The sequence below is a fragment of the Stegodyphus dumicola genome, chromosome 8 (assembly GCF_044657685.1).
Source record: "Stegodyphus dumicola isolate Sdum_Otavi_A_Nest chromosome 8, ASM4465768v1".
In the NCBI taxonomy this organism is placed as follows: Eukaryota; Metazoa; Arthropoda; class Arachnida; order Araneae; family Eresidae; genus Stegodyphus; species Stegodyphus dumicola.
Window position 1 is genome coordinate 50,378,901 of NC_140775.1, and position 23,907 is coordinate 50,402,807.

A 23,907-nucleotide genomic window follows, 5' to 3' on the forward strand; every position below is an offset into this window, starting at 1 on the left:
TAGACATTGCCTTGACGGTATCAGCGTTTAACTGAGTTTTTTTTTTTTTTTTTTTTTTTTTTTTGAGCGGGGGGGGTTTGTTTTTGTTTTGTTATCTACAAATTATTTATAACAGGAAATACCCTTTTAACATCTGCATTGGTATCAGGTAAACAAAGCGCGAATTTTAGAATTTTTGTTAAATGTGATTCTCATTTGTGAAATATGATTATATGACAAAGAATAAGATTTTCAATAAAAAAAATTAAAAATTGAATCCAACGCTTATCGGTAGGTGTTTTTCCATTATTCCATTGTTGAATTTTGTTCAAAGTTTATATATCTTTTCAAATAGGATATTTCATCGAATCTATTCCCAATGCCACCTATTCGATTTCAGGCAGCTATTTTTCCATGAAACAGTCTGAAAGAAAGTTAGTGAAGTGCTACTATGTAAAACTTCATGGCGATGCAAATTTCAGAAGAAGGCTAATTTTACAGATATTGAATAAACATTGTGATCATGAATTACGAAAATAAATCAGTAATTAGCTTTAAATTTGCTAAAAAAATCTTCTGACTTCAATAGCGTAAAAGGAAAGTAAGTCAATGTTCGTTGTTTTTGATTATTAAAGGCAGTTTAATCGACATTTATATTTCATGAATATTTAAATAAAATATTCGGTAAAAGTATATGAAAAAAGTATTTAGTTATTTTTTTAACTAAAAATAACCTAGTTTCCTTAAATAAACTTAGCGGTACAGTAACTGGATACTAATGTATAAAGGAATTAATTTTTTCGAAGAAAAATATTTGTCAAATTTGACAAAATCGTCGACAATCTAAATATTGTTACGAATTTTGTATATATGTAAATAATTTTAGTGAAATCGTATGTGAATTGTAGTATTTCTTGCATAATGTAATATGAAATGTTTGAAAAAAAAACGATGCTGTGCCGGAAAAATTAAATTACAGGGGCAAGTCTATTTTTAACATTGAGGTAAATCGCTATCTCGCCAATTTAGCGAGGTATCGCCAAGGCTGGCGTTGGATTTGGCGACTAATTTTGTCGCCAAATTTGGTAAGAAATAGCTAAAATTCGCCAAACTTGGCGACATTTTGGTCTGGTTCGTGTATAAAAGTAATTGGTATTGTGGCTGAATAAATGTAATTGATCTCCATATATAACTGCAACCGTATCCGGCCCGAAGTATGCCTTCCAGTAATTTCGAGAATTGGAGGTCCTAGAGATTTCTCGGTGGCTGGGGGAAAACTATATAAAACCGAAGAGAGCATCAGTTTCTGAATTGTTCAGTTTAGCGTGAGTCGGTGTATTGAGATATCTCCATGTGAGCTTCGGTCTTTAGATGCGCTTTGCATTGATTGTGTTTAACGTTCTTAGTAGTTTGAAGCATAACTACTGAGTAGTTTGACTATTAACTGTTCTTAGTAGTTTGAAATATACTCTGTGATACTGTGAAGAGCTGTTGCAGCATTTTGTAGAATGTTCCAGAATTTGAAGTGTTTCTGTTGGTGAAATACATTTTATCAATCTCTCACCGGTTCTGCGTGCATTCAATCTATTACGAACCCGTAAGCACGCAACAATATTTTAAGTGTAATATTTTTCATCTAAATTTGAAAAAGTTGAATTTCATCTAAATGACTTGCGTTCCTGCCTAAGATTTCTCCATGAAAAATTTGTACAAATTCTAATACATTACAGAAGATACTTCTTCTTTTTAATTTTTTTTTTAATATCATTCCATTCAGTGAAGACGAAATGCGTTTACAAGTATAGTGAGATATGAGTTAATTTCATATGAATTTTGCATTTTGTTTTTATTTCGGTTTTAGCGTAAACCACTATTATGATTTTAGCTCTATAAAACTAACAGCTTTAAATATAACTCAGTATAACAATTCATGCGCTGTAGAAAGCAAAGTGCATAAAATAATCTCAAAGAATAGTCTCAAAGATCTTTTTCCAAGGGAAGGGGAGGAAAAAAAGTCCCAAAAGAATTTAGCTCACCGAAGGAAAACAATTTTTTAATTCTCTTTCGGAAGAGAATAAGAGGAAGGGAAAAAAAAAAAAAAAAAAAAAATGAGATACTCTAAAATTACCTCCGCTGTTTTCTTTTAAACTTTAAAAATAACTTAGTACAGGTTTTAAAAAGCTGGACTGTTTTTTTTTCTTTCAGATTTGCAGTAAAAGAAATTAACGTAATTGATACAACTTCGCTTTTCTGTATTTAATCTGCGGGAAAATTTATGGTCGGCAGAGTGCTATATAATTAGAACAAATAGCACAAAAGGAATCAATGCTTCAAATGAATTAATAATAGATCATGAATTTAATACATCTAGAATGAAAGTAAAACTCTAGTTATTCAAAGTAATGAGTAACTATGGTATCTGGGATAAATAGCGAATTAAATGCTACAATGAAAATACACTTTCGTATTTCTCTGCGGGGGGGGGGAAGACCATCACTTTTGATACAACTATTATTTACAACAATTTTAAGAATAAAATTGTGCATATATTGTTGCCGTTGATATGAATCAAAATTTGGGAAAGGAGTTTGGAAGAGAAGCATACATGTCATGAACGTAATAGTTAAACGAAAGCTTGTAGTAAGAATGGCTTGTAGCTTTTATCCGTCAGGTTATTGGAAACCTGACAGATTAAAAAATTGAATGTTCACGGAATTAAGGAAGATTTGGACTTAAAATCTTATATCAAAAGGTAGCTTTTAAAAATGAAAAAAAAAAAAAAAAAAAAAAAAAAAAAAAAAAAAGAAGTCTGAGAAAGAACCTTAAAATTTTCAAACAATTTAAATTCAGATTATGAACAGTACATTGTGTTTGATCCTAATCTCAGGAGTAACACTAAGTGTTATTTTTCAACATTCAGTGTGTTTGTGCACTGCTCAAAAAAAAAAAAAAAAAAATGGGACAGTCCTATATCTCCCGATCTACTGGGCCGATTGACAAAAATTCAAATTGCGTTCTTCATGTCTCGAAAGCGCGACTTAGGATATATATTAGATTTATATATAGCACTATTCATAACTAACATAGGTATTTTGACACAAAATCGGACTTTTTCTGAAATAACATACCAATTTTTTTTACATATTTCGATTCTACGACTCAAATTACGCCTAAATATGAAATTTTGTAAAATTTGGAGCGAAATTTACGGAGAAATTCACAAATTTATGTTGGCACTTTTTTGTCAGTTTGCGCCAAGAATTCTTTACTTGGCGAACTTCTTAATATATGGCAACCTAGTTTCCTTTCCCATGAGAGGAAAAAAAGTCACCATCGTTCCTTTTTTCCAAATAATATTCTTTATATTATATTTTTAATTATAACTTATTATTTTAAGTAATTTTTTCTTTTTCGAATTTCATTTTAATTGTTTAAGTTGCACTTTTTTTTTTTTTTTTCCGAATAACTGTTTTAAAAATTTCCATTTACCTATTCGAACTGCGGAAATAAAGGTGCAGCGTTCATTTATTTTTATTTATTTTTTTTTTCAAATAGTTTTCTTTATATATATTTTTCGCATAGTTTTTATTTTAGGTCATTTTTAAATTTTTATACTTTTATTTTAATTGTTTGTGTTGCATTGTCTCTTCAGATAATTGTTTTAAAATTTTCTATTTATTCCTTCAAACTGAGCATTTTAAATATATTTATTAATATCAATTTTCCAGAATTTGATTTTATTTATTTGAACTGCGTTTCTTTCGGAAAAATTCTTTGTAACACAGAGACTACGATGCGTTTGAAAACTGCATACTATATTAAAAGAGAAAATACAGTAAAGTACAGTTTTACACGCCTTTCAATGTTCCGTTCAGAAAAAATATATATAAATAAGAGAGATCTATAACTGATATTTTAACTTAGGATGACTTGTATACACTGCTTTAAACAGTTTTATCATTGTGCCCATTGCTTTACACAATTTTATCCTACATTTGGTTTCTTAAAATGTTATTCATATTTTAGTCAACTATTTTTTTTTTTTTAAATCGCAAGAATTAAATATCATAAGATTGAAAAGTTTTAAATTTAAAAAATACGAATGCTAAATTTTACGAAAAAATTGATTTTTCTTCTCTTTTTCTTTAAGCATTCTGAAAGTATATTGAAAAGTATCCAACTTTTCGAAACATTTTGGTATTTCTGACAATCATTTTAAATAAAGTTATCGCCTTCCATTTCATAAAAGCCCACAAACGGCCGAGCGGTAAAGTTGCTGAACACTGGTAGTTCACTCCGGGGTTCGAACCCCGGTAAACGGGCTGGTTGCATGGGCATTTTCGTGGATTTTCTCATGTGTACCGCGTATGACAGCTGGTTTCTCTTAGAAAGTTCTTCACGAAGTATTTCGTCAGAGCCTTTATCAGTCTTTAGAGGCTAAACATTTTAAAGGTATGAGACGAAAGCAAAGACTGGTTTCATCAAAAGGTTTTGGTTTAATTTATTATGACAAAGCACACTACGGCTATCTGCCTAAGGGGAGGGATGCCTTCCTGGAGGACTTTCTAAAGGAAACTGGCTCGCATACACGTTACACATGGGGAAACCACGAAAACGCCCATACAGCCAGCCCGTTCGCGGGATTCGAACCTCGGACCGAACTACCAGTGTTCGGCGACTTTACCGCTCGGCCGCTGTTTCATCAGGAAGGGAAAAAAAACATCTTTAGGTGACATCCACATACATCACTGGATAAACTCCTGAATCTTCAATAAATCGACTGAGAAAATCATAGGATTAACCATTTAAGATACGATATGATGTTCTATAACGTAATTTACACAACCATATAGTTTAAAACCAGTCGCTCTTCACTTTAATCTGCAATGATATCGTTTTGTCTTTTCTGTTAACACAAGCTCAATTGATGGTATTTGCTGGTGTACACGTCCAAGTGTTTTCTCTTTGAACACCTAAATTCTTTGAAGTATCCTGAAAGTATATTCGAAAGCGTCCAACTTTTTGAACATCTTGGTATGTCTGACAGCCAAATTTCCCTGCAAATTTTTGCTTACTTTTCTCCCTAATTTTCTTCTTTCCTTCTACAGTTATTTTCAGTGCTCACACAAGAAAATTAAGATTTTTCGACTGCTAGACTTCCATACATTTTGCATTCTTGTCAATTTTTTAAAATATCAATTATATGAATTGCGTTTCAGCTAAAGACAGCTTTTCATTTTCTAGTCATTTTAGCTATAAATAAAGTTTAAAGCGAAGTCCAAAGAATAAATATTTTAATTAAAAGATTTTTGCTAAATGACAAAGAAATAAAACAGTCCAGCAGGGTTTATTCTGCACCACAGAGTAACCCGATTCTTATATCGGCTGAAACAATTTAAATCATACTAAAGATCATGTTTTTTTTATACAGTCTAGAACGAGAGAGAAAAATTAGCTTCTTAAAACATTTTTTCTAAGAGAATTAATATAAAAGATTATATTTATATATATATTTTTAAAGCTGGGACTTGAACCAAACTGTCAAACTTTTAAAGTTTAATTTACATAGTGGTTATAATTAAAGTTTCAATTTGAAATGGTCATAAAAGAAAACTACCGGACCAAATGTTATCAAACTTGGGAATCGTGTAAATGAGGTTATGAGAATTTATTTTCCGCGGAAAAAAAAAGAGTTCAAAAACTCACCACCAGGGGGAAAATGGCGCTGTATACAATATTGTTAAATGAAATAAGACACGAAAACATCTGTTTAAAATGCGTTTAATATCTTCCGAAACGTGTTACAAAGCATGTTCAATGTAGCGTCCAGCATTTTCCGAAAGCAAGTTAAATCATGTTATTGCGTTCTCAACAGCAGCTCTTAGCATATCAGGTTTGGTTTTGGTTTGGTTTATTAGATTACGGCAAAGCACTCGAGGGCTATCTGCCTTAAGGGAGGGATGCCTTCGTGGAGGACTTTTAAGGGAAACTGGCTCGTATACACGTTACACATAGCATATGAGGAGGAATGTTATCAGTGTATCACATTTTTCATTTCTGCCAAATTGTTTAGATTATCACCATAAACAGTGCTTTTGAGATAACCTCATAGACAAAAGTCACAGAGGTTGAGGTCTGGTGGGAAGAGGGGAAGTGTTTGCCTATAAGACGTTCATTCGTGAAATGTTGCCTAAGTAACTATGCGACACTCTTGAGGTGGTGCCCAGCCCTGCATAAAAATCGTAGTATCTAAAATGCCACGTTACTGCAGTTCATGTATCACGAAACATTTTAATATTGGCTCTAAGTGAGCTGCAATCGCAGTAGTCCAGCTGTCCACTGCTCTTCAGAAAAAAATGGTTCAGTTATAAAACTAGCTGTCATTTGTCATTCAACAGTAAACGGTGTGAAATGACTGTTATGCAATCGAATGCAGTAGGAGAATGCAATGGAACTAGATAGATAACATGAGAGATTTCTTTGACCCAAATCGATTAAAAGCGCTTTGAATCAGTATCTTCATGTTTTAGTGCCGAATTCAGGCTTAAAAAATTACAAATTAGCGATCTGTAAGAAAACGATTTCCAGATTGTACGCACTTGTGAGAGTGATTTGCGATCTCACATTTTCTAATCGCTAATTCGTGGTTTTCATGGACGAAATTCTCACTTACAGGGATGGCGCACTCGACATTTATCGAATTTAACGTCTTTAAATGGTAATTTGCCTACTTCAAAGATTCTTAAGGCTATACAACATATTAAACCCGTTTAACAAAAGGTTAAGTTAAATTCCGACCCATATTTCGTTTAACAATATTGCATACAGCGCCATTTCCCCCTGGTGGTGAGGTTTCGAAATTCCTTTTTTTCGCGGAAAATAAATTCCCATGACCTCCTTTACACGATTTCCAAGTTTGATAACATTTGATCCAGTAGTTTTCCTTTTATGACCGTTTCAATGTGTAACTTTAATTATAACCATTCTGTATATTATCAAATTATTTTCGCTTTTATGGAAAAATAAAAAATCGAAGCAAATATACTTAGTATAATGGACCAAAACTGAAAACATTTCCCCTCCCTCCGAAAATAAAATATTGAAATTTCGAACTTGAATTTATTGGGTTATCGAAATATTTAATTTGACTTATCTTCTAAGTCCTAGTTCCGACAACAATTCCGTCAAAAATTCCGAATTACTTAAGCTAAAGTAAAAGATTTAGTATATATTCACTGTATGTTAATAAAGTAATCAGAGTGTAATAAAAATAGATTATAGAATTTACGCTGATGTAACTTTTTGTCTGACTGCACAACATGTAATGGAAGAGAAGGTTTGTAGAGATCTGTTTTTGACATGCCTCTAAAAGTAGATGTCATATTAATTTTGTCTCTTCAATGTCAAAAAACTTTCCTTTGAGAGGCAACTTTAGTTTCTGAGAAAGAAAAAAAATCACAAGAAGACAAATTTGAAGAACATGCAGGACGATTGAGTACACATATGTGAAGTTCCTTCCCCTGATGAAAGACGAAGAACGGAAGTGACTTACCCCGGAAAAACCGGTCGAGGCAGGCTGGTGGGGGGAAGAAAGACTGGACGGAGAGGGCACTGGGAGTTGGACCGGCGAGCATGCCGTGTGAGATCGTAGAGAAAAGAAATATGTTTTAATTTCTTTTGCGCGCCTTGTATATATATATTGTATATAGTTTATGTTACAGTGTACTCGTTGTATGGTGTATCCATAGTGCAGTTTGTGTAATAAATTAGTGAAGAAAATGTCAAAGCGGACAACTGTTATTTTCCCACTATGGTAAGTTTACACAGAAGAACCCACCTCGTGTTTGAACGAGCGCGAGGCATGACAAATGTCGCAGTCGTACAGGATAGTGGGAAAAAAGAAATCACCAAAAATACGAAGGAAGTAAGATCGTAAAAAGTGATTTGAGTGAACGTGGTTTAAATGAAGGAAATAAGTCACGAAAGCAAGGAAGATGACAAAAGATGGTCATGAAAGACGGAAAGTGGCACGCGTAAGCCTACACGTGCAAATAAATGAAAGGGTGTATGAACCCTCGTCGTGTGAAAAGTGATCATCCGTATTACCGTGGTGATATTATTAATTGAAATGTTCGTGCAGTGTTGAAACAGTGGCTGGTAAAAGTGATCATCAGTATTACCGTGGTGATATTATTAAGTGAAGTGTTATGCAGCGCGATGAGGAAATTGTACAGAATTGAGCACAACTCGTCATTTTCTACTATCGGGATCAAAGGTAAGTCCCTCTTAATTTCTTGGGAAGCACAATATATAAATGAAGAGAGCTCCCTCCCTATAATTACTATAGTAACGGAGAAAATTCAAATTGTGTTAATGTCGGTTAATAACGTGATGAGAATGCCAGGCGTTAAAGCCAGTAGACACTTAGAAAGTATATTTTATATGAAAATAAGGAATTATGATTAATTTTGTTATTAAGGAGATAATGTATGCTAAATGAATGTTAAAATAGTTCAAAAATATGTCAGCAGTAATTTCGAAACATTTAATTGTGTGCTCATGTTACTAATTAAGTTAGAAATTATCTATTTTTGTTGTTTCCGTGTTTTGGCAAAATGTTTTAGTCATTAAAGTTAATAGGTTGATTAAAAATTAATTAGTTTAAGGATTTGAGAACAATAAGTAAATGTTTGTTTCATTTCCAGAATATGTAAGGTATTACGGCGTAAGGCCAAAGTATTCAGAACTATTTTTTTGTACTAATTCAAAAGCTAATATAATTTTTGGTATTTATGTGTTAACAATATATGGTGAAATATATGTTAATAGAAATATATGTTAATAGTAATATGAGAAAGGTATTCATGATTGTGTTCACTAATGATAATGTTTGCTAAATGAATAATGGTAGTATTCAGTAGTAGTGAAATATGTATGTTTGCCTGTAAAATTAAGTGTTATTTATGTGTTGTATGGGTAAAGCTGTAAAAAGAAATACCAGAAGTTAATATGGGTCCTAAAAGGAGAAATAGGGTGTCAGAAGAATCTGATGAAATTATTAAGAACATGCAGGCTCAAATTAAGTTAAAAGAAATGGAGCTGCAGCTAGAAAGGTGTAAGTTAGAGGCAGATGCGGCTAAAGACCGATTAAAAGAGATGGAATTTCGGGAAAGACAATTAGAGAGAGAACACGAGATAAAAATTAAAGAATTAGAAATTCAGAGTAGGAAAATAGATAAAGGAGGAAATAAATCGGGCTCAGAGGATGAAGGGGTTTCAGATGCTGAGCGCAAGGGAAATGATTTCTTGAAACATTTAAAAATAATGAAAGGAGTTATGATTGACCCGCCATCTAAAGCTGAGGAATGGCCGTTCTTTTTCCATCATGCGGAAATGATGTTTAATCTCTATAAAATTCCTGAAGAACATAAGGGGAAAATTATTTTGCAGAGTTTAAAAACTAAAGTTAAAAGTTTGATTTCAACTCTGGGTGAAAGGGATTTGGATAATTATATTAAGATTAAAGATACAGTATTAAAAGAATTCCAGATTACCCCATTGCAACATAAAAAGAATTTAGAAAAATGTGTAAAAAGATATGAGGAAACGTATACTCAGCACATAGCGAGGGTTGAGGCAGCACTTGATTTCTACTTAGAATCCAGAAAAGTTAAGATTTTTGATAAATTAAGAGAACTATTGATTGTCGATCAAGTAAAAGATCAATTACCCGCAAATGTTAAGGCGCATATACTGTTAAAAGAGGTAGAAAACTGGTTATCTCCGTCAGAGCTTGCAAATGATTTGGATAATTACGTTGCAGCAATGCCTAGAAATTACAATACGAGTGCTCAGGAAGTAAATAAAGTGGGACCAAAACAGGAACCGATAAGACAAGGGGAAAAATTAGGACGACCAAATAAGAGTAAGGGGAATTTCAGTTCTGATTACAGGGTTGATAAGGAGAAGTACAAAGGGGTAAAAACTTTAGAACCTCAAGGAATGATGCAGGCAAATAAGAAAGTTCTAAAATGTTTTCAGTGTCAGGGTGAAGGACACATAAAGCGTTTTTGTCCAGCGATAAACCTGATAGCGAAACCCAAGAGAGGAAGCGAAAAAGAGGATACGGATGAGGTGGAAGCAAAGGGATTAAATAAAATATGCGTAGGGTTGAAGTTAGCTAACTATGCAGAAGAAATTCCGTTAACTAGGGCAAGTGGGGAATTACCTAGGATAGAACTGCAGATAGGCAACGCTAGATTCAAAGGAGTGATTGATAGCGGAGCAGAAGTTACTGTAATCCGGAAATCGGTAGTTCCGCAGAAATATTTGGAGTCTGGAGGGAAGATATGGTTACAACCCGCCGTGGGACCCCAGGTAGAAGCCCAATTAGTTACAGTACCTATCAGTATCTGGTCAGGAGAAGAGGAGGTACAGCCTTATGTAAACGTTCATGCAGCAGTAGTGCATAATTTGAACGAGGAGGCGCTGGTGACACCTCGAGATTTTAGACTTCTCAGGGAACAAGGAGATATTTATTGGGGAGAAAATAAGGAAGAAAAACTAGTATTGGGAGTTGGTCAGGTATCGAGTAACTTGGACGGAAAGGAATCGACAGAAAAAGCCAGTCACGAGGTCGAAGGTGAAACGGAAATAGCTCGTACTACACCGTTGGTAAGGAGTAAATATGAGGGGGAAGTAGAAGTGGGAGGCAGTGAGCAAATGTCAGCTGATAACCCACCCTTATCGCAAACTCAACGTTTTAGACAGGAGCAAGCGGAATGTATTTCGCTGAAAAGCGCGTTCATGGATGCACGTAATAACAAGAATGGGTATTGGCTGGAGTCAGGAATTTTGTACCATACGGGAAGTGTCAATGGGCAGCGATGTAGTCAGTTAGTTGTTCCTCAAAGCCGCAGGAAAGAAATTGTGAAGTTGGCTCACGAAAGCTTACAAGGGGGGCACTTCGCAGCAAAGAAGACGGCGGAAAGGATTAAAATGTCGTTTTGGTGGGAAGGATTGTCAAAGGAGGTGCGGAAGTGGTGTGAAGCTTGCAAGGAATGCCAGCTACGAAGGAAAGTTAAAGTGAAGGATAGGGCTCCAATTACAGCAGTAGGGAGGCCAGAACTTCCATTTCAAGTGGTTAATGCGGACGTTTTAGGGCCGATTGAGCCGAAATCTTCAAGAGGGCACCAGTATGTGTTATGTGTTGTTGATCAACATAGCAGATGGCCGGAGGCAATTCCACTAAAGGCGATAACAGCGAAAGCTACATGTGACGCTTTCATTGATATTTTCATGCGAACAGGAGTTCCGAAAATGATAGCCATGGATAACGGAACGAACTTTAAGGCTAAGCTAACACAAGAATTTTTAACTAGGTTAGGGGCCTCGCCAAAATTTTCTACGCCATATCCGCAGTCAAACGGGCTAGTGGAAAGGTGGATAGGAACAATGAAGTCAATGTTGCATCACGCGATAAATACTCAAGGAAGAAACTGGGATAAGCAGCTACCATATTTGTTATGGGCTTATAGGGAGATACCGAATTCAACTACCGGAGTCTCACCATTTTTGCTGATGTATGGTCGGGGGCCACTGGCGATACTTAAAGCAAGTTGGGTAGATGAGACGGTATTACTACAAGGAGTTGGGGAATCAGTTACTGAATATTTAATTTCTCTTCGAAATAGGTTACAGGAGGCAGAGAAATTCGCTAAAGAAAATTCGGAAGCTAAACAGCAGAAATATGTTCAGCATCATAATTTGAAGTCTAAAGAAAATGAATTCGAGATAGGAGATGAGGTAGTAGTACTGATACCAACGTCAACAAATAAACTTTGCTCGAAATGGACAGGACCTGGAGAAATAGTTGCGAAAAAGTCTCCACATTCATATTTGGTAAAATTGCCAGATGAATCTGTTAGACATTTGCATCAAAATAAGTTACGGAAATATATACAGCCTATAAATGCAGTAGGGATAATCTATGAGGCTGACACAGAATTTGGGGAGGTGCAGCACGCGCCTATTCAAAGAAACCCTAAAGTAGACAAACTTTTAGATAGGATCTGTGTTTCAGAGGAATGGAAACATTTAGATAGGTCACAAAGGGATCAGTTGAGCAGATTAATCAAATCTTTCCATGTAGTGTTTGACGGGGAGATTAAATGTGCGAAGGTAGGATCCCACAGTATCAGGTTAAAAACGGGAGTTGAAAGAAAGCAACCTCATGTTTATAAGGTACCTGAGGCGTTGAAGCCACAGGTGGAAAAGCAAATTGCTGATTTGTTAGAAAGAGGTTTAATTGAACCTTCCACAGCAGAGATTGCTTACCCTATGGTGTGTGTAGCGAAACGGGACGGAAGCGTACGTTTATGTTGTGATTATCGAGGGCTTAATGCGGAAAGTCAGATTGTCCCATTTCCTATGCAAAACGCAGAAGAGCTTCGATATAAGGCAGGGGCAGCACGTTATTTGTCTACGCTAGATATTCTTAAGGGGTATTGGGAAATCCCTATGGAGAAGGAAAGTAGACATCTGACGAGTTTTGTTTCTCCGAAGGGTCAGTATCAGTGGAAAGTGATGCCGTTCGGTTTGTCAGGTGCTGCCGCAACTTTCCAAAGAGTTATGAATCAAGCTCTTAGACCACATAGTGATTATGCTGAAAGTTTCATCGATGATATAATTGTCTATTCGTCAACGTGGGAGGAACATCTTAAACATTTAAGAGCCGTACTCAGTACTTTACAGACATTGAACTTTACGGCTAATTTAGAGAAATGCTCTTTTGGCAAGTCGGAGGTAAAGTGTTTAGGTCACATAGTAGGCTCAGGCAGACATGGCCCAGATCCAGAGAAATTGCAGGTCATTAAAAATTTGAAGCCACCTAGAACCAAAAAGGCATTAAGATCAGTTTTGGGGTTATATAATTACTATCGAGAGTATGTTCCGAATTATGCAAAAGTAGCTAGGCCGTTAACTGATCTCACGAGAAAATCTATACCTAATGATATACCTTGGGGGTCTGAAGCCGAGAAGGCATTCAAAGAATTAAAGGATGCATTGTGCACGGCATCGTCTTTATATACGCCGAATATACGGAAACCTTTTGAAATTAACACAGACGCCTCACTAATAGGTATTGGAGCGTGTTTACTTCATCGAGATGAGTATGGGAAAGCTAGACCGATAACATTTGCTAGCCAGAAATTAACTAGCGCTCAGTCTAAATGGAGCACTAAAGAAAGAGAGGCGTATGCAATTATTTGGGCTCTCGACAAGTTCGAAACTTGGACATACGGAAATAAAATTTTGCATACAGACCATAACCCTTCGGTTAAGAAGGGATACCCCGGAATGCTAGATTACAGAGATGGGCATTAGCTCTATCCCGCTTCCAAGTCACTGTAATGCATAAACCAGGAGCTAAAAACTCCGATGCAGACGCATTGTCGAGGATCCCTCACGAATGTATAAGTGACCAATAATCTGAACTAAATTGGAAAAAAAAAGAAACTAATGTTGGTATCATATATATATATATATATATATATATATATATATATATTGTGTGTGTGTTTGTTTATTATTGTAACACTAGAAAGGATAATGTTCAATGCTAGTATGGCAAAAAGTATATAGATATTGTAATTTTCATTTATTATTTTTTTTTTTTTGTATTATTGTGGTTACTCTAGAAAAGATTGTGTTATTAGGGTATATTAGTAAACGAATTATTCCTTAAAGAAGTGTCAGTGAGTTGATATTGCAATGTTTTGTTTGTATCGCTGTAGAAATTTGGACATGTGCAGTTTTTATGTTTATGTGTTTTAAGTGTTCTTTTTTGTGTTAGTGTTTATAACTGTAGCATGACCCTTTTTTTTTTGCTCTCTGATTTTACTGTGATTCCTTGTGCTGTGTCCCGGAAAAGAGGGACTACCTGGTAAGTGCCAAAATAATATGGGTTTCAAATTTTTCGACTCAGTCGTAAATATTTACAAACCAGAGGGGAGGTGTGAAGTTCCTTCCCCTGATGAAAGACGAAGAACGGAAGTGACTTACCCCGGAAAAACCGGTCGAGGCAGGCTGGTGGGGGGAAGAAAGACTGGACGGAGAGGGCACTGGGAGTTGGACCGGCGAGCATGCCGTGTGAGAACGTAGAGAAAAGAAATATGTTTTAATTTCTTTTGCGCGCCTTGTATATATATATTGTATATAGTTTATGTTACAGTGTACTCGTTGTATGGTGTATCCATAGTGCAGTTTGTGTAATAAATTAGTGAAGAAAATGTCAAAGCGGACAACTGTTATTTTCCCACTATGGTAAGTTTACACAGAAGAACCCACCTCGTGTTTGAACGAGCGCGAGGCATGACAACATACTTATTTTCGGAACACAAGCGGTTCTCCGACTGGTTATTAATAATGAAAAGATGCATTGTCATGCAATACAAAACATTTGGAATACGTTTTCTGGCTGAATAACGTAAGATTAAAAGTCATCTGCTTAATTCACATCTATTTACAAGTCAACTACTCGGGCAATTGCAGAATCGTTTTGATCCTGAGGTTGTAAGACAAACCTAATATCACTGGATTTAAACACTTCTTTAATCTTCCGAGAACGTTCCTTCTTTAGCTCATATTCCGAGAATATTAAGTGAATACAATTATTGTCAAAGAAATTGAATATTCATTTGCACTACGGCTTGGTAGTTTACTAACGAGTTAACAAAACTTAAATTCTGCTTTTTGTGTCTAAGAATACAATAATATTTTAAATATTTACAAATAAAATATTAAATTGGAGATTTAATTGGAGCCTCATCAGTTGCCTAGCATTTGAAAAAAAAAAAAATTGTTAAATACTAATTGTTTGCTGCTCAGTCTAACCCAGGCTGCATGGTTGGTTTTCGTAGATTTTAGGTTCTTTTTAAAAAGATTCTCTATGAAAGCATCTTAATCAAATAGCTCCCATGTTCTTTCTATGTTCAAATAACCAACTAACCTAGTTTAAGCGCGATTTCCAAGTGAAGTTACTAGTAAAATCCGAATACTCATTAAAAATCATGTAGCTAGCCAATCGGGAGTAACATGAAAGATACGGCGCCAATAATTGAAATGTTGTTATTGTACGCTGTTTCTTAACTTAGATGGTCATTCCTTAATTAAATAGCCCACCAACGGCCGAGCGGTAAAGACGCTGAACACTGGTAGTTCAGTCCGAGGTTCGAATCCCCCGAACGGGCTGGCCTCATGGGCGGTTTCGTGGTTTTCCCCATGTGTAACGAGTATACGAGCCAGTTTCCCTTAGAAAGTCCTCCACGAAGGCATCGCTCCCTTTAGGCAGATAGCCCTCGTGTGCTTTGCCATAATTAAATAATCCAATCCAATCCTTAATTAAATATAATTGATTTGTAAATTCTACTAGAACTGACGGTAAGAATTGAAGTGGAAATAAGTAATATGGTGTGCAATCTTGATTAATATAAAATTAAAAATATTTGCATAGAAAAATGTTTGCATTCAGACAGAAAGTTTTTTGAAATATTTGCAATTACTTTATAAGAAGGATTTATTAATAACCGTAATAATTACTTATTATATTACTGATGATTAGGATTCAGTTCTTGTCAATTACATTCCAAATTAGAATTTTAAGGATATAATGAAAATACGCTACGCACAAAAATACATTTTAGGGAAAAAGTGAGTTAATTTTTTATGTTTTAAAACTTCTTAAATTCATTTAGTAAACATCGTATCCTCGTTGTTTATTGAATCCAGAATGTTGGTGTCGTTTATATAATTATTCTTACTTGTCCATAGAATATGCTGACTTATCCAGCCATTAAGTAGCTGCAGATCATTTCTACATAACCATTGAACTTCCATTAATTCAGTCTCTAGAGGGTTGTATGTTTATATCATAATTTGACTTTTATAAAAAATTATTATTCTAAATATAATGTTTCTATAAAAATATATTGTGCTTTAAAAATATGGATAATAGTATCAGCCGCTCTTTCAGCCACTTCAAAAGCAACAGTTTGTTTAAAAATAAATTATACAGTTAATGTCATAAAATTCAAATAAATATCAAACGAAAATTCTCAGTTTTAGACAATTCGATTTAAACGAAGTAAAGTAGCAGACGATAAAACGCCGAAGGTAAAAATTTACTCTTACAAAAACTTACTCTTAAATTTTTTAAAAAAAGAAAAGATACGAGAGAAATTTAAAAAAAAATACACTCATGTCCAAAATTATGTTTACATGCATAAATTCACGGATTTCTCAGAGACTATGACTTATAATTTAATGAATTTTCGTGGAATCATACATAACATGATGACACATAAATGCAAAAGAAAAAATTGAAGATCACCTCATATGATATAAAATTGTAGCATGAAACAATAAAAATGGTAATAAAGTGTGACAAAGAGAGTTAAGAAAAAAAGGAATGATTCAGAAAAAGAATTAAGTCTTACAAATTTAATATGGAATATGATCTCCCCTGACTTGTACACACATATCACAACGTGTTTTAAGGCTGGAAATAACGTTGTTAACCACAGTTTGGGGAATTAATCTCCACTCTTCCAGCAATGCCGTCTTCAAAACATTTACATCTCTAGGAGGAGGATGTATACGTGCAATTGCTCTTCCAAGGTAGTCTCATAAGTTCTCTATCGGGTTAAGGTCAGGAGAGTTTGGTGGCCAATATATTCGCTTAATGTCTTCCCTTTCAAGGAATTCATCAACGAGGTTTGCTCGATGTGGACGGGCATTATCATCCATAAATAAAAAGTCAGGTCCATATGCACCCCTGAAAAGTCTTACATAAGGATCTAAGACCTCATCTCGATATATCTGGCCTGTCACAGATCCGCTGCTGAACACGTGTAGGGGCGTACGTCCATTGATCATTATTCCACCCCATACCATCACACCTCCACTACCGAAACGGTCACGTTCCCACAATGTTCGAGGGATCATTTCGTGTTCCTGACTCCCTCCAGATGTAAACACGTTTAGAATCGCCAGTTAAACTAAACCGCGACTCATCAGTAAAGAGAACATGGGACCATTGATGTTCAGTCCAGTTCTGATGTTCTTTACACCAATTAAAGCGATCCCTCTTTTTCTGTGAAGACAGTAAAACACATACCCTTGGCTTTCTGGCATAAAGGCCTTTTTCATTAAGCCTTCTGTATATTGTTTGCCGTGATGCAACAGTTCCAGTGGCGGCTGCAAGCTCTGAACTTAACTCGCGAGCAGTAGCCTTTCTGTTACGACGGGCAGTTAATGCCAGATACTGATCTTCAGAAGCAGTTATCATTCGTTTCCGACCTTGTCCAGGCCTCCTTACAACACTTCCATCATTTTGAAACTGTTTCCATAGCTTAGAGACTGTCTGTCTTGAAATATTCAGACATGTGGCTGTTTCCATGATTGACTGCCCTGCTTCTAAACGGCCGATAATTCACCACTTTACAGATTCTTCCAAATGATACTTCGAAGCCATAACAAACCGCTTTGAGTCCCTACACACTGAAATCAAACGCAATGTTGCAGAAATTCACTCAAATATTCAGTTTGCGCAAAGCGCTTGATTCACCCTTGGATGACGTAACGCCTAGATTTGCATATCACAAACCGTTTGATTACTTTTGATTGGATAATGCTAATTAGGCTTGGTTTTCACACATTCCCTGCAAATACGGATCACATTGATTCGATATTTCATTGAATATCATCATTTTTGGGTATGTAAAGATAATTTTGGACATGAGTGTAGTTAAAAATTTGAATAATATCATCTATAATTTAAAAAATAGCCTTTCATATAGTATTAATAAATATTTATTACGCATCATTGAGGGAAAAAATGTCATATAATTAATTCTCCGTAAAATTTTACTTGAAGTTTAAGGTTAAAAATAGCTGTGGCAATTCAGTGTAACAAAATTCCATAGACCACATTTGGCGTTATTATCCCTCAAAAAAAAGGTGCCAAATTTCAAAACGCGAAATTATGTAAATTCGTGTATATCTTAGAAAATTTTGAATAAAAAAGTCTAATTTTCTGCAGATATGCTTAAAAATACACCTACTTTAAGATGATGGTAAAAATTTTATAGGTTATAATTCAAAAATTTTTTCGAAAAATCTATAGAAATTATTTAAAAATAGAAATTTAAAAAATAAAACGCAAAAAATGGGTAAATTTTATTTGGAATGAACCAAAATTTCGAAATGTGAGAGAAAAAATCAAAAAAGTTTAATAAAAAAAGAGATATTAATAAATATTTGCCAAATTCAATTAACATTGAGGAGCTAAAATTTTGAGAGCTAATATTTTAAAAACTATTCGTACGATTTTTACAAAACTTGGTATTCTGGCATAATTTGAGTCGTAGAATCGAAATGTGTAAAAAAAATTGGTATGTTATTTCAGAAAAAGTCCGATTTTGTGTCAAAATACCTATGTTAGAATAGTGCTATATATAAATCTAATATATATCCTAAGTCGCGCTTTCGAGACATGAAAAACGCAGTTTGAATTTTGTCAATCGGCCCAGTAGAACGGGAGATATAGCACTGTCCCATTTTTTTTTTTTTTTTTTTTTTGAGCAGTGTACCTGTGTCCTTCAAAGTAAAACCTTAAAAAATATTCACAGGAAAGTAATGATATGGCAGACCACAGACGAAGAAAAAAGATTCGAACAAGTAATTTTAATGAGCGCATTGTTGTAATTTAATCTGAATTATATAATGCTAACTTGAGGAAAAATGGGACGTTCTTATTTAAATCAGAATTTCTATGCCTATTTTTCTTTTTCTTTCTTCTTCTTCTTTTTTTTTTTTTTTTTTTTTTTTTTTTTGTGGTTTAAAACTTAAATTGCATTCGGGCCGAAAGCGTAATCTGAAAGCTACTGATTGGTCAGATTTTTTTTTTTTAATGAAATTGTTTTATTTTAAACAAAATAAACAACAAAATAAAATTTTCTAATTTTTAAATTTTACTTGATTAAATATACTAAATTTACTTTAATAAGTATTTATGAAGACATGCGTCAACAACGATAATAACAATAATGCAATGGAAAATTCGAATTTGTATTTAATTTCTGTCTGAAATTTAAACGTCGGTACCTGCAGGAAATTTCTGTTAGTTAAACTTTGTAATTCGAACGTATCAATGCAATATATCAAATGAACGTATCGAACTTCGTAAATGCTCAGTTTTGAGATCTAACATTGATTTAGAATAATTTGAATATTTTGAATTAACTCCTAAATAGCTTAAACTAAAAATAAAGAAATTATGAAAAATTTCTTGGTGGGTTAAAGCTTTAAAATAAATAATGGCAACCCGTTTTTTTTCCCTTTTCCCTGATACATACAGAAGCAAAATACATATGTTTGTAAATAAATAATCATAAATTTCTTTATGTCTTACTAAAAATTAGTGGGGTTTCGATTTTGATCAAATCTGTAACGGAAAAGTGTTACTGGAAACTATCTTTATCAAGTATTGCAGAAGCTCATCAGTCAATAGGATTCTTTACTTAATCGGCATGACGTAAATTGTATTCTTTTGCAAATGATATCCTCTTACTACAAATATGACACGCAGTTTTATTGTTCACGTTACCACAAAAATACGCAATATCCGACTTAACTTGAACTTTTTCGTTTGCTTATCTTTTATTTTTAATAAGTGGCTCTCAGTTTTATCTCTTAATTAAAATTTCTATTATAACTTTATTTACAACTTTAATTTAACAAGATGAATTTTCGTATGATAGCAACATTCAAATGTTATGCACAGTTCTAAATTATACGAGTTGTGATAATGTATATGTAACAGCAAGCACAAACATTCTTTTTTTATGAGATGTATATTAGTTAGTCTCCGTCTATATCGCAAAATAAATTGCGCAGCTCTGCATCCAGCTAACCGCTAACCAATTAGTGACTGACTGAAGGAAAGCGTTTAACAGAAATACCAATTTAGTACAGGATAAAAAAAAAACCCGGAAACAATAGAATAATGAAGCGCCACTACCTATAGGCTGGCGAACTAATTGTACTGAATGTACCGACGTAGGAAGTTCTTCCAACTTACGCCAGTCACGTAACTTGACACATAAGCATATATTTTATGCATTATATATCATACAGTGGCAAAGCTCCAAAGTATTCATTGTATTTGCTTCAAAAGGAATCACGCGCACAGGGTGAGTCCATATATCTATGTTTCTAAAAGTAATATGGGCCGTATTATTAACAACAAATACATAAGTAAAATGTTTTCCAGGTCATGCAAAATTACTTCGGAAGCCACCACTTTAAAAACGCTCCAATAGTTAACACTGACTATACAGCAAACTGTAAAGCTTTTCTAAGAAAAACAGCATATTATTATTGCAAGTTCATCTGGGAATTATCCCATAGAACCTTGGGTAATCGGAGTGCTACTATGTATATACGTTTAACCACTGGCAGCTAACTATTGGTACAGTTTGTCTTTATCTATTATTAATCACGTTGTCCCACTCCTATCATGAACTGGAACTTATTGAGAAATCCGTTGACCGGAAAACTATCAATACTAAATACAGCAGTTTTGCTCATTATAGTATAAGCACACAACATAATTAATGATTTAATAGGAATACAGTAAAATATAATTTTAATACATAAAGGAAACAGAAGTATGAAATAATAACTTAACATAAAAAATGGTTGTTAAAGTAATTGTATAAAATAATAAAGTCACACATAAAAGGGGGAAAGTGTTTACAAATGCAAACACAGATTTTCCGCTCTTTAAAATTTCAGACAAACAATGAATGTAGACTGAGATATAATAAAGCAATAACGATAGAATGTGAAATTAATTATGACTTAACACATAAAAATAAACGTTTTATTCTGACTTTATCTGCATACAGTACATAAAAATATAGGGTTCATGAGTCAACAGTCGATTAAATTCCTTAATATATTGAGCATGAATAATAGAACGAAGAAATCGCAAAAATGGGCAATGGAAATTTTCGCTAATAAACTCATATTTTAAATAGTTTTTATATGCAAATATTTATATTCAGCTGACAAGCTCATGATAATTTAAATTATCAAATGATCTTAATGATTTACAAGACATGAAATGTTTTCATTAAAATTATTTCTCTATGATTAGTGTAAAATCGAGTTAGAAGATTTATATGAACAGTTAATCAGTTGTAATCAATTACTAATAAGTAATTAGCATACGCATAAGACAGGTAAAGAGCAATACCATTCGCTTAATTTATGCTTTAGACTCTTTTCCTTCAGAAATGAATTAAGAATACAGAAGTTAGGCTGACCAGTTAAAATTTGTCTGCTGAAAATATTCTATTGCATTGCACAGAAAACAAAATAAAATTTAAAAAAATTAAAAAAAAAAAAAAAAAAGGAACTGGCGCTTACCGCAAAGAATCAGCAGCATGATACCGGAGAGAAGAAGACGCGGAAGATAAACTACTCTTTTTTCGTCCTCAGATATATAGTGTCTCCATGTCGTTGATAAGACTTTCACTATTGGATTTTCGGTCTGATGAAAAGAGATCCGGGAAACTGAAGGGTATTTCCCAGCAGTGTCGAGACTTTACATTGCGTACTGCTATAATGATAGTTCCCAAGAAATCAGACATTGGTTCAAATTGCTATCTTCGCAAACATGTAACAGAATTTGTCAATCTAGTGGAGACATCGGTAAATTGCGCATATTATCATATTGGCTCTTAATAAAATGCTGAAATTTAAAGTAGAACTTTGAACCCTATGTTCAATATATTCTTAATGTTAATTTATTACTTTTGGCAAACTTTTATCAAAGCTCAGTATGAAGTAAATACGAGATGTTCTACGGCTCACTTACCGTGGTGACTCTATAAATAATGACATAAATTTATAGAAAATTGTAAATTTTTGCAATAATAATCTAGGTATTTTAATGTTTTTATTTATTTTTGTGTTTTATTTTCAAACGCAAATTTAATAGTAGCTTTTTCATTTCTTCAAAGATTGCATATAAGTTTAGAGCATATATCCTACCCTCACAGCTAGTTGCAATAATTTTTATTTTTACTTCTTCTTCTCTTGCATTCGAATTTTTCAATGATATCCATGCATGCTTTCATATCAATTTACTTGATTATTAAAAAAAACTGTTTGCAGTTTAAGCTATTACACAAGAAAAAATGACTGTCATACCCAGAATGAACGCAAACGTGTTTAATCTTTAGATTAGACCATGAAATTCAGTATAATGTGTTTCAATTTCATAATTCATTGTACAGGGAAAGAATTAACTTCTCAGCATAGTTATTTATTAATATCTCTTCAGTTTCTTCCTTAAAAAGTTAATTTCCAGGTTATACTTTTGTAAAAACCGATTTTATATAGGAATACAATTTAAAGAAAAGGCAGAGAATTTGTGAAATGTATTTACAAAGAAGATGTGCTGTAGTTCTTCAGCAAGTTTTACTTCAATTTAAAAGCGTCAGGATTCTAGCACAGAACTAATCTTAATCTCACTGTTTTCACAGTTATTATACTGGAATTCAAAATTATTAGAAGCATTCAATTTAGTAATTGATGTTGTTAAAATGTTGCACATAGGTAAGAAGAAATGATGAATAATAAGGATGGTTGGACCTTAGAGCGAAAAAAATAAAGTAAAACTGCAAGTTGCCCAGTAAAGCATTCGAGAATGTCGTTTTAAACAAATAAGTATCTGGCTTGAGTCCTAGTCTAAGTTACGAACTTGAGAGTTATAAAGCTCAATTTCTATTTCTTCGAAGAAATAGAAAACGTTTTGCTAGGTTGCGCACAAACGATTAAGCTATATGTCTATACTATATGACAATATATTCATAGAGTATTAATATTATATGGCATTAGAAATATCTTTTGTAATTTAAAATGATGGCCCATATGTTTATAAAATTATCAGCCAGATGTGTTATAAATTAAAAGAATTAGCCTTATTATGAATTGCATCATTTAGAAACATTAAAAATAAATAATAAAAGTATATCACTATTAAATAAATCACCTTTATAAGAAATATATAATTCTAATTTGAAATAGTATAAAGATCTTATGAGTCACTGAACGCCAGTTCTACTGACAACTAGCGATTTGCCAAGCCGGGTGGATGATCAGCTAAAACCTTACAATGGCACGGCCCGCGTGCCGTTTCTTAGTTGAATTAGGGCATGAAAACTGATTACTTCATGTCTGTTCCCATGTTAAACTTTTTTTTTTTTTTTTTTATCTTATACAGTTTAAAAATATCATAGTTATAATACTCCTATTATACTTTTACTACTACTAATAATAATAATAAAATTTCACAACGGAACAAATAAGTAGTAGTAGAGATAGCTTGATTTCATGCGGAAAATTTCTTTCTTTGAAAATTCCTTACCTTTGGGTCATACGATCGTTCTGAAACACGAAAACCGCTGATTAAACAGATGAAATCCGCAAAATACTGAGAGTAATTCAGTAAGCATCAAAACTGGAGTTATAACGACTGGAAAAGCCTGCTTGACCTAAAAGAAAGCGTCATGTATTATTTTTCTTAAGGAATATTTCTTACTTCCTTGTACGAAGTAAAAAGGAAGTATTATAATCGCGAAAAGTTTCAGGCAGCATATTTCAACGAAAATATCCATTTTGACCGCTATCGAATGCAATTTAACGATGTTTTTGCGTGATATCTGTACGTAAGGACAGAATAAAATACTCTTTTCCTTCAAAAAACTTATAAAACTGCTTTAAAATTAATTCTGAAGGGAATTTTTCGCGGCGTCTGTACGAACGTATGTACGTACGTGCGTACGTACGTACGTACGT

The 23,907-nt window shown here is 33.7% G+C and overlaps 1 protein-coding gene across 1 annotated transcript in view; it reads right to left on the reverse strand.

The window, feature by feature from the left end:
- LOC118196929 (uncharacterized) overlaps positions 1-21,622 on the reverse strand; it is a 33,844-nt gene extending 12,222 nt beyond the window's left edge. Inside the window, exon 1 of the mRNA XM_035368401.2 lies at positions 21,472-21,622. Coding sequence (XP_035224292.1) covers positions 21,472-21,490 — 19 coding nt within the window. The 5' untranslated portion in view covers positions 21,491-21,622. The remainder of the gene's footprint in view (positions 1-21,471) is intronic.
- Between the last annotated feature and the right edge of the window lie 2,285 nt (positions 21,623-23,907).